Genomic DNA, 11,896 nt, shown 5'->3' on the forward strand with positions numbered 1-11,896 from the left:
GAAGGCTTGGGACAGATTGTCAGCCAAAAGGGGAAGTGGCAGTTATCACATGGAGGTGGTAAACAGCTTTGGGATACCTTGTTTAAGGGAGGGGGGTAAAGATGAGGTTTTTTTTTTTTTAAAAAAAAAACCTATCAGCCATCTTCTGCTAACCTTTTGTTCTACTGCTTGTGGAATCTGTTCTGGAAGCTGCTAATTGCCTATATCTAATTGCTATGTTCTTGCCCTCTTTTCTATATATTCTTGCTCAGTAACAGAACAATAGACTAACAGAATAACAGAACTGGAAGAGACCTTGGAGGAGGTCTAGTCAAACCCCCTGCTCCGGCAGGAAACCCTATATCATTTCAGACAAATGGTTGTTCAATCTCCAACTTCTGGAAGCAAGTCGTTCCACTGATTAAATGTTCTAACTGCAACTTCCTCCTAAGCCTTGCCTCAATTTGTTTTGCCAGAACAATTACCTGTGTTTCAGGCCTTTGCTATCATTTTCGCAGTGGCAAGTTTTGTCACTGGGTTGTGTTTAGTTTTGAACTGCTCATAGGGCAAATATTTATTGTGAGACGGAAAGAAATGGGTAGAGTGGAGGCAGGGAGGGAGGTTAGAATCTCTCCATCCCAACAACAGAGTTTTCATTCTACCATTTGTTATCACAGGAGCCTTCAAGATATTGAGAAATATTGATGGAAAAAGGGAGCGGGCTCTTGCTTTGTGCTGGCCTATGTCCCTTTGATAGGCGTGCTTTGTTTGCTTGATTTTCGGCTGGGCTGGGCTTTCCGTTAGCTTTGTTGGCTGGGATCATTTGTCATCGCTAATCGCTTCCCACTGGAAACCATTTTGAACTTCCCTTCACATTCTTCTGTTGTTATCATTCCGCAGTAGCAGAAGACGTCACAGTGGGAGGATTTTCTAATGTACATTATTATCTAAAAAATAATAATAATCCCCCATAGGCTTCTGACAGGGTGTGGGAGAAAAGAGTTTACAGTGTGTTTTTGCCGGGATTTTAGAGTTCTGGGAGAAACAACTTATTCTTCCTCTCCCCATAGATGTCCATTTAAAAAATAATAATACTGATGGATTGGAAATAGCATTTATCAATTCCTTTCACCATAGCCAAGCCATTGAGTGTGATCAGCTTTTCTTTTCATTTGGTATAATTAAAAGAGAGACGTAGGGGAAAGTGCCGTACCTCAGAGGAAGCAGCAGACAAGTTGAGGGTTAGCAATACTTTTAGCCTAGTCCTCAGAGTATCTGATCCCTCTGATCTTGGACCTCTGTATGTCTTAATTTACCTCATGTCTAAAACTCTGATAGGTAAGGCAAACAAAAAATTGTCCAGATAAAAACACATTGTTTTGTTTTCCGGGAATGTTGAAGATGGCAATTGTCAAACAAAAGACCCCTTCCCCCCAACGTGATTTTTTTTTTTTTACAAAAACGCATATGTGTGTGTAAAAGAGTTGCATTTCATATTCCATCTTCTCCAAATGGCTTTCAGCACATTCTTGTGTTAAAAGACTTTCCCATCATTTTTCCTGACCACAACGGTAACTTTGGGCAAGTCTGTAGATAAGAGCAGATCATGACCTGAAGCTAGTTCCAATCGATCACAAGATGATGAATTGTATGCTTCAATGCATTCAAGAATGGAGGTTGAGAAACAGACAGGATGCAAGTCAACTAGCTTGACCCAGAGAAAGTTGTCCTCTTCCTTAATGTGATTTCTACTTGAAGACAAGGTAGCAAATCCCATTTTGATTTGGTCTTTGACCTTAAATAAATCTTGCTACAAATAGTCTTTATATAAAGGAGCTTCACTCCTGTGATTCCCCCATTTACAATTGCTGCTAACCAATGCAACAAACTGATAAAAGCTTTACCGTGTGATCTTTTTACTATCCCTATAGAAAACAACAACACACACACAAACCAACAAACACACACACACACTGATTTGAACATGGTAGTTCTAAAAAGCGATAACTATTCAAAATCTGATTGAGGGGAATGTATGCTTCCGTCATCTACACGAGGCCTGATAATGTACAAATGAGATGTTATCAGCTATGTAAAAATGTATAACATTCCAGTCATACATTCATCTTAAATATTAACAGAAGCAAAAATGGGAAAATAATATTGCTTACATGTCTGAATTATTCAGGCCCAAAGTAAATTTAAGGGTGCTTTTTAATTAGTCTGACTATATGAGAAGCTCCTTAATTACACATATGTACTCACAGAAAGGTATATAGCGATAGAAATAGTAGAGACTTGATACTGAAAGATGTAGCCTTAGAGTAGCTTGAATGAGAAGGCCACCAGTAGATTTCTGCAGGCACACAAGTCCCTAATGAGGTCCCAATTTTTTGCAAGAGGCAGTATAACTGAATGACTAGAAAGATAATGGTCCCATCAAGGCCTCAACCCCCTGTTAAATGCAGAATATCCAGTGCAGGATGAACTACAGCATCCTTAACCCTGTTCGCTGTGCTGGTGAAGGACAGTTTTGCAACTATTTCAAGAAGAAACCTCCAGGGCCACAAATGAAGGAGTCCTACCTTAGGGAGCCACCTTACGGGTAGTTAGAATCTGCTGCCCTATGTTTTCCGCCCACAAGGTTATCTATCATTACGCTCACTTGGTTCTTTTCCTTCTTTCAGAAACATTTCTATTTTGGATACAAACAGATTTGCGAACAAACTAAACCTTCCTCCTTTCAGCAGACATTTGGAAGTTTCTGTCTTCGTATAGGTTATATAAATTTTGTCTTATTAGGTTGATCCCAAAGCTCTGTCTCTTTCTCTGTAGGTGCCATGGCTCCAGGCCATTTATGCTGTCTTGGGTGCAATTGTATTTACAATGGTAAGTCAGCATTGCTTGTCTTGCCTAGGTTCAAGCAGAGTCTTTTCAGTGGATATGGATCTTATGTAATTTTGCAGAGGGGGGAGGGCCAGCAAAAGCTGAAAGTGGGCTTGGTGATGATACAAAGTGGATGGAATTACATCATGCACATAGACTAGGAGGTTCTGTTTTGGGTGGGTTGCCAAGTAATTTTTTTAAAACACCGTGAAGCCTATTTTAATGTACATGTTACCTCTTCAAAGTGATGGGAAATTAATCTGGTGATGCTTCCAGAGAGGCTCTGACAGCTTGAAAAATCTGGCTTAGGGACATTCAATATCCCTAGGGCTGAAGGTTTATGGAAATTCTCAGTCATCCAGGTCATGATTGTCCCAAAGGTGCTTTTTCAAAAGGCAACTGGACTTTCTTTGTTTTTCTCCTTGAAGATGTTTCTCTTCTGATCCAAGAAGCTTCTTCAGTTCTTCAGTCCTTTAAGTCAGCAACTTAAACAAAGGAAGCCCAATTGCCTTTTGAAAAAAGCACCTTTGGGACTTAAGGCTGAAAGCTGTCCCTGTTTGGGTTAAAGTAGTGAGATCTGTATGTCCCTTTTATGATATTACAATAAACTTATAGAATTTAGGTAAAATATTTACCTAATGGGCAAGCATCATTCCTTAACTGCCTTCAGATGGAAGATGAAGTCCTTGGACAATGCCGTTCGTTCTTCAGTTTAAGAATCTAAAGCAGAGTAAAACATCTAGAAACATGCAGACCTAAAGGAAAGCTAAAACAATATAGGCTACAATGTGCCATAGACATAAGGGGACTATGGAAAGTATATGGTGTCAGTGGTCAGTTTCAAGCAAGTTGGTCCCAAAATACAAATCTGTGGATGGAAAGAATGTTCAGCCTGATTTTTCTCCCCATAAAAAGCCAATCTCCTCTTCTAGTCATGTTTTATTGTTTGGATTTCTGCACCAATGCAAAACAACCAGAAATGTGAACTATTGTTAAGTGGATAAATGAATGAATGAATGGTCTCAATAAAGCCATCAACTTTTTAAAGGCACATTCTAGAAGCTTGTAGGCCACATACTTGTATTAAAGGGATGGAAAACAAGTGCATTCATAGGAGAAGGCTGGCTGTATAGACTTTGCCCTTTCCCTATTCTGGGCTCTGCCATGCAGAGAGATGCGACATAGGCAAAGAACAAAGAAAAAGGCAATGGGGTAGTGAAAATGCTGTAGGCTGGTCTCACATCAGATCCTTTTTCATGTACCATTTAAGGACAGATTCAGTCCACCAGTCAGCAGTGTTTTCAGCTCAACAGTTGGCAGCCCTATTTCTTCGTTCCACAATCCATCTGATGGGAATGAACCTCCTTATTTGAGATATATGCCCTCTGTGTGCTAGAACATTTCTTTCTTTTTGTCAGGGTTCCTGGAAAACCTTTCTGTGGACTTCTCTGCACACTTCTCTGAGCTACCAAAAGAGTTTTTTTTTCTTCTTTTTTCGCTGCAACCCTCCCTCAGTTTCCATTTATCTTTGAATATGGTTCTTACGTAAATACTCAATGATAGGAGAGATATACACATATCAACTAAATGGGCCGGTGCCTTAAGCCAACAAGGTTATCCGGCCTATTCCCGTAATCCTGTTAACAATACTGGAATAAACCAGCTTACCACTTCCAACTTCAAACAAAGAAAGGCTGTTATTCTTGCTTTCTGATCGTGTCACCTTTGCACCTTTGATAACCCAGGATTGCTCATGGCACTAAATCACAAATATGAATGGTGAGGTCCTGCCAACTTTCTTTAATGAGGCTTTTAGGAAACAGTCATGAAGCAAAGGAAATGAGATGGCTAATAATAATAATAATAATAATAATAATAATAATAATAATAATAATAATAATAATAATAATAATAATAATAATAATAATAATAATAATAATAATAATAATAATAGAGCCCAGTGAGGCACTACCTTGATGTGGTTATGGGGCTTGTGTGCTCTGAGGAAGATGAGAGCTATGCCAGAGGTTCAACCATACTGGACAGGTCTCATCAGTGGAGTTAGACAAAGGGTGTCTCTCCCATAAAAAATATGATAACATGTAAATTTCAGAAAGCCATACCGGCTCAGATGTCACCCGGGTTAACAAGGTGCATGGTAGATGTTGAAGTTCCTGGATAGCTGGTGAAAAATAGGCTACAGGACTCAAAGACTGTTGGCTGAGCAACCAGGGCCAGCAGCTGCAGAACTACTGGAAGAAAAGGTGTTCACATATATACAGTGATCGAAAACAAAGAAATAATGATCTGTTATTACAGATCAAGTCCAACAAGAAGAAGATATCAGAAATGAATGCACCAGTTCTGGAAAGAACAACATCCAGAATCAGAAATAACAGAACAGAGGCTAGCACATCAATGCCAATTTATAATACGAAATAAAGTACTGTATTCACAGAAGCAGAATTGGAAGAATTGCAAAGGTTTACCCAGGCCAAAGAAATCAAAGCCTTGCCAGAAATAACTCAGAATGTAGAGACAAATCATGTGGAGTTGGCAGTAGAGGAATAAAAGAACTGAAACAAAAAATAACTGAGCATCTAGAACAGCACAAAAACATCAGAATAAGGCTGCCTGCATTGAAGCTTGTTTCAAAGAAACAGCTAGCACAAGCATTAAAAGATGCAAATACTGCAATATCAAGTATAAGCACCAACTCACTGCAAGAAACAAACCAACTAATGTAGAGCATAGCTGCAGTTATAACTGAATACCTGGGATGCAAAATCAAGAAAAAAAACCAAACAGTGCACCACAAAAATGGAAGGTTAGACTGGAAAATAAGATCAGCAAATTGAGATCAGACGCAAGCAAGCTAGAACAGATGAAAGAAAAGAAGCTGAAGCTGAAGAACAAGAAGACCAAAGAATACCTAATCAAAAGATACCATTTAGAAGCAAAGAAGGAAGCACTGGAAATAAAGCAGCAAATAACAGCTATAGTCAAGCAGATCTGTAGATACGAAGCTCAAATTGCAAATTATAGGAAGAACCTCCTATTTCAATGCAATTAGAAACATTTTTACCAATGGAGAAACTGCAGTGAATCAGTCAGTACCCGACAAGGAAGAAACAATGCAGTTCTGGGTGCAGATATGGGATAATTCTGTCCTGCCAATTAAATATGCATCAACCATAGTGCATGGTTTAGTTTTGATTTAGAATACTATGTGAACCTAGCCACTATGGCTTGTTTGACAAACCACAATAAAACTAAGCTTAGCTCAACAAGGGTAGGAAGAACAGGACACATCTATCGGTTCCTTTTTCATGTTCTTGCTCTATCACTGAATGCACTGGAATTCCAGCTGGCCTAGGGCTGGAGAAAATTCTCACTTTATAATCCAGTCCAAGGGAACTTCCATAGCAAAGAGCAGAGTTGGGTAGGAGATGCTGAATAGTCATGGATGCAAATCTAGCTGCACTTCCAAGAGGTATCTGGGATCATCCGTGCCTAGGGCTATAGGCTTTGCACACATTTTTTTCATACAATCACTGCCAACTCTTCTTAATTAAATTATGGGATTTGGGGGTACAGACTGGGGAACCAACAACCTTACCCTTTTCTCCATCCAACACCTTGGACACCAAAAGATTGCATTTTAATCACTGTCTTGTGTTTGCTCCTTAGTTCCTGGCCTTTGATACCCAGCTCCTGATGGGGAACCGTTCTTATGCCATGAGTCCAGAGGAATACATCTTTGGAGCCCTCAACATATACCTGGACATCATCTACATATTTTCTTTTCTCCTGCAGATCTTTGGAAGCAGTCGAGACTGAGCTTGGCTGAGCCTCTAGATCCTGTGTCTGATAAAACAGAAATATATTTAGAGAGAGAGAAAGAGAGAGAGATTTATAATAACACAACAAGCAAGAAAGGAGAGAGGAAAGAGAAGTAACCTCTCTGCCCTTTAGCAAACTTCATTGCGTCAAGTGAGCATTTGCTCATTTACTGGTCTACTTGAGCTCCCTCTGCAGCCTGTGTGTATGTATGTGTGTGCATGCGTGCATGCGTGCGTGCGTACACGTATGTGTATATTTATATACACATGCTCTTAGGGTAAGCTGGTATATATGCTAGGCTTTCCCTTGCTTCCATAACTGCTTTCAATATGTATATTGAAATTAGTGTAGCAGTAGCGGGAAGAGCACTGAGGAGAAAAAAGAAAGAAATACTATTGCTTTTAACTTAGAGCTAAACAAATGAAGAAAGGAAATAGTCAGAAACTTAAGTTTGCTATATTCAAAGTGAGCAGGTTGTAAAAACTACAGAAAATCTATGTTGAAGTTCATTTCGTATGATGTGAATTGTTCCACATTTCAGAGTTCCGGCACAATCCTACTCTGTATGTTGTTGTTTCCACTTATATCTGCTCCCACAAAGATTTAGCAGATTATATATAGTTCTCGGACACTTTTCCAACAACTGGGAAAGATTTTCCAAGAGTAAGATTTTATCTACTGACGCTTCTTGCTGGTACTCTTTAGGGGCCTTCATTTGGGCTAGACAGTTGAGGCACACCAGCTGAAATAATTTTATCTGGCCTATCCATTTAATTTTGCAGTTTCTAGTTGAGGTTATCTTTTTTTTATATTTTAATGATCAGTTATTTTGCACATTTTTGTTTCAGCCCTAATTTCAGGCTAGCCAAAAAGGAAGAGAAAAGTGAACCTCATAAAATGATCTTTGTGGTCTTGCTTAACCAAGGACAGTGTTGGAGCTGGGTTATGCTCTGGTCCCAATCGCTGATAGAACCACCCTTTGCTTTACTTGCACGTGTGTTTCTGCTATATCGCGTCTTCCACTTGTCCTTGCTCTACCCCACTTGGGACATTGGTGGTAGTGCAGAGGAGAACTTTTCAGGGGCTTATCAGAGCCCAGAAGATGACAAAGCAATTGGCAAATCAAGAACCATCGTTGATTTGAGTACATACCATATTTTTCCATCTATAAGACGCACCTGTGTATAAGACGCTCTCCGCGCCAATTAGTTGTTCGGCGGAGCGCCGGACAGCTGAGCCGGCAAATCCGCATGTTCGGCCGGCAGAAGATCTTGCCCCCTCCCCTCTCCCGTTAGTGTCAAGCCCACAGGGACTTGACACTGCACCAGGCGGCATGGCAACCCACACAGGCATGCCCTGGGCTGCGGAGGTTACCATTTTTCCGTGTATAAGACGCACCTGATTTTTGAAGAGGGTGTTTGCAGGAAAAAATAGTGTCTTATACACAGAAAAATACGGTACTTGTTATCCCATTATATATTATATATCATACATAACAAAATCTAAAGAGGATTTCTGAAAAGGATGTATTCATTCTCCTTAATGAGTCTTTGATAACTTTGATTCCGGATGATGATTCCGGATCTCCTTACTTTCCGCCGCGCCCTCAAGACATGGCTTTTCCAGCAAGCGGGCCTGACCTAGGGAGGATTTTAGGTAGGGATGATTTTAAGAAAATTTTAATTGACACACAGCTTCTAATATTTGGCTTTTAATTTGGTTTTATGGGGGTTTTTTGTTCTTTGATGTATTTTGTTTGTCTGTTTTAATNGCCCTGAGTCCTACGGGAGAAGGGCGGTATATAAATTAAATTATTATTATTATTATTATTATTATTTGCACTCTCCCAATAATCCTTTAGAAGATGAAGGGACATAGATGGCAACCTTACTTCTCCTAGAAGACATTTTTGTAACCCTGATCACTTTTACCCATTAAAAAGTATCTTGCTACTTGTCCTGTGCAACTGCTCAGTGCCATTTTTTCCTACTTTTCTGTAATCATCCAGGCCTAAAAACATACTAGCAAGTTGTCACTTGAAGTGACCCTACTATATTTGCTTAGAGTTGTTGAATGACTTTGGGAGCATCAAACACCTTTTTTATTTTATTTGAGTATTTAGGACTATATGTTAAAAGAAAAAAGTTCCCCGTTGCAACGGCATCATCACTTATCAAAAACACTGTAAAATAATGAGAGATGGCTTAGAACTTTTGTTTTAAAAAAAGAACTAAACCATGTTTTATTGACATGTTTTGTCACTACAATTCAGATGGCTCATTGCTGGAATTGAAAGGAAATGGTCTGGGGGGGGGAAATGGTTTCCCTTTGCAGCCTGCCAGGGGTCAAACCCCACCTCCTCCCCCAAATATTTGCTGGTTAAATGACAATGCTGATACTTGGTTTGGGTGGATGTTTCTAGGAGCTTTTAAAGCGGTCTTTCCCAATTTGAAGCCTCCAAGTTGTGTTTATCTAGACCAGGGGTAGGCAACCTTGGCTCTTTTATGACTTGTGGACTTCAACTCCCAGAATTTCCGAGCCACCCCTGATCTAGACTCTTATCCTTCCCAACGCAACAGATGGGCATTGATGTCCCATAAATCTGGAGAGCACTAAGTACGGATTATTTTGAATGATTTTACAACAGCAGTGCTTGGTGTTCCTTAGTGGGCTGGGACAGTGGTGGGATTCCAATATGTGAACAACCGGTTCTCTGTGTGGATGCCACTTCCGGAAGTCCATTCTGGGCCTGGGCAACAAAAGATTAGCTACCGGTTCTGCCAAACTGGTGCGAACTGGCTGATTCCCACCACTGGGCTAGGATAACATCAAGAGAACTACGAGGCTGAGAAATAGCTGAATCCAGGTCTCCTTTACCAGCCTGGATCTGCAGGTAGAGGCACTGTATGGGAGGACGCTATGCCTATTTCATTATTTGCTCACTGGTTTGTGCTTCTTTTTTTTAGAATGCCCTCCTTAGCCTCCAAGGATCTCTGCACACAAGGCAGGGCTCACCTGCAGTCTGTCATCCAAGCTGGGTTCAGTCAGAAACTTGCTTAGCTTTCCCACCTGTTTATACTGTAGCTTATTGTGTTCCCAGGTTGCTCGGTTATTCAAGCAGTACATTCTGTCCCAGGTTAATGTACGCCTTTGGTTGCATTGCTTGAGTGCATCAGGTCCTGGTGCAGACACATTAAGTTGCTTCAGCTACCCCCACCCCACCCCCCGCACAACCTGCAGGCCGATTTCGAGACTGGAATGAGCTCGTGTTTGTGGTCCCCATCGGAGCTTTTCATGCCAACTAAGGAAGCATGCCAATGCTCCTTGCTCTAGAAAAATTATTCCCTGGGATCTAGGTGGCACGCCCTGGAAGCTCAGGAAACTAGATGTTGGGGGATGGGGGGGGAGAGATACCAGAACTGAGGTCATCAATTAGCCACCCCCTCCCAGATTTCAGAAGCTAAAAAAAAAAGTTAAATGATGGCTGTGAGGTGTCAGTTGGATCCAACAGCTGAAGGTCTTGTCTTCAAAGAGCCTTTAGCAAAAATAAATAAATAAATAAAATAAAAAGAAAGAATAATTGTGACCAGGAGTCTTTAGAGCAGAGGGATTGGGGCGCAGGCAGCAGGGGACGGGTTAAGAGGACTTTTATTGCTAACCAGAGGGCAATCTCTTCTTTTACGTGCCATCTCCCACTTCTGCATGTCTGCAGGCTACAGTCCAAATGAACTCAAGAGAGAGTACCAGTGTATCTTTCCATCTCCATTGGGCTTTTAATGTTCCTCGTTTGGAAATCAACCAGTTATTTTCTTACTGTGGGCTGAAGGCTAAGACCAGCAGCCTGAAACTATTATTTAAAAAGTGATGCTTCCAGCTGATAGGGGCGGTTTATCTGAGATCTGCCTGAGAACAGAGAAGGGAATGCGTCATTGAGCGTCATTGAGGCAATTCTGGCCCGTGAAGAAAAGAGGATTTCGCCAGCAAGGGCCAAACTCTCCTGTCCCGAGCACCGTCTGGTTGCAGCTGCTCTTCAAGAACTCCTGTCTCCACAGTCCTTGTGCATCAAGCAATTGGCCGGTTAATGCCATAGTAGGACAGAAAGAGAAGATTGCCATGCACCTACCAACATAGGCTGTTTTGCCCTGCTTTCTTTACTTTTCTACATAATTGGTCTAATGTACGTTTCAAAGCCAGGCTGGAAGGTTGAGGATCAAAAGCACCTCCATAATAAAGAGGCGAAGCAGCGTGACTTGCAAAAGCAAGCAAGCACAGCCAGTTTAGGGATGGAAGAAAGGGTCCACACTGATGTTCTGCCTTGGATATAAACTCATTTGTAGCAAATATACAATAAGAGATTCAGGGGTGAAGAATCCTGTATATAGCCAAGTCTACTTGCCTTTATGATGTGATTCTCAAATGTTTGGCTATAATTAATGATGTGATTTATTATTAAATGAATAGAGACCCAGAAAAGGTGATAATTTATTACCACTGAAGGAGCAAGAGAAAGAGGAGGGGCACATCTGCTGCTCCAAAGGGCTTGTCTTATCTCATATCTTCCAACCAAATTTTGCCTCCAAGCCCGTAGAACAGAGGTGGGGAACTACAACCCTTTTATGACTTGTGGACTTCAACTCCCAGAATCCCTGAGGCAGCCATGCTGGCTCAAGAATTCTGGGAGTTGAAGTCCACAGGTCATAAAAGGTGATAGTCTCTGCCCTAGAACAACCTTTCTCTACCTGAGGCTTTCCAGTGAAATTGGCTGAGAATTGTACATATTGTAATCTTGACCACATCAGGAGGACACAAGATTGGGGAAGCTGCCTTGAAAGTCAGGTTGGAATGGATTGCCATCAATAATGTGGGACCAGTTTCCATTGTTCTGTTTGGAGTTTCATTTCCACCAAGAGAACCCTACTTCAGAGCTTCTGAAGAGGAGTAGCTTGTCTAACCTTGATTTAGGAGCTGTGACCTTCCTCCAGGAAACTTTCTTTGTCAGAGGGTTAAATGCCACCATGTTTGGATCTTATATCTATTGGTAGTTCCAACTGCTGGGAAGGAGGTTGTTTCTGTATTCTTTCACCTTTATTCTATAGAATAAAAGGGCCAAGTTTGAAGACCCCTGATTTAGTACATCCCCTCCAAACACATTATCCTCAAAGCTATCTTCTTTTGCTGGACATAGTGG

The 11,896-nt window shown here is 41.0% G+C and overlaps 1 protein-coding gene across 1 annotated transcript in view; it reads left to right on the forward strand.

Annotated features, from left to right (window-relative positions):
- FAIM2 (Fas apoptotic inhibitory molecule 2) overlaps window positions 1-6,705 on the forward strand; it is a 35,613-nt gene extending 28,908 nt beyond the window's left edge. Inside the window, exons 11-12 of the mRNA XM_015821909.1 lie at window positions 2,815-2,868; window positions 6,556-6,705. Of these exons, the coding sequence (XP_015677395.1) occupies window positions 2,815-2,868; window positions 6,556-6,705 (204 nt within the window). The remainder of the gene's footprint in view (window positions 1-2,814; window positions 2,869-6,555) is intronic.
- The last annotated feature ends 5,191 nt before the right edge of the window (window positions 6,706-11,896 follow it).

This window comes from Protobothrops mucrosquamatus, unplaced genomic scaffold (assembly GCF_001527695.2).
Source record: "Protobothrops mucrosquamatus isolate PMUCROS unplaced genomic scaffold, P.Mucros_1.0 scaffold1422, whole genome shotgun sequence".
NCBI lineage: Eukaryota > Metazoa > Chordata > Lepidosauria > Squamata > Viperidae > Protobothrops > Protobothrops mucrosquamatus.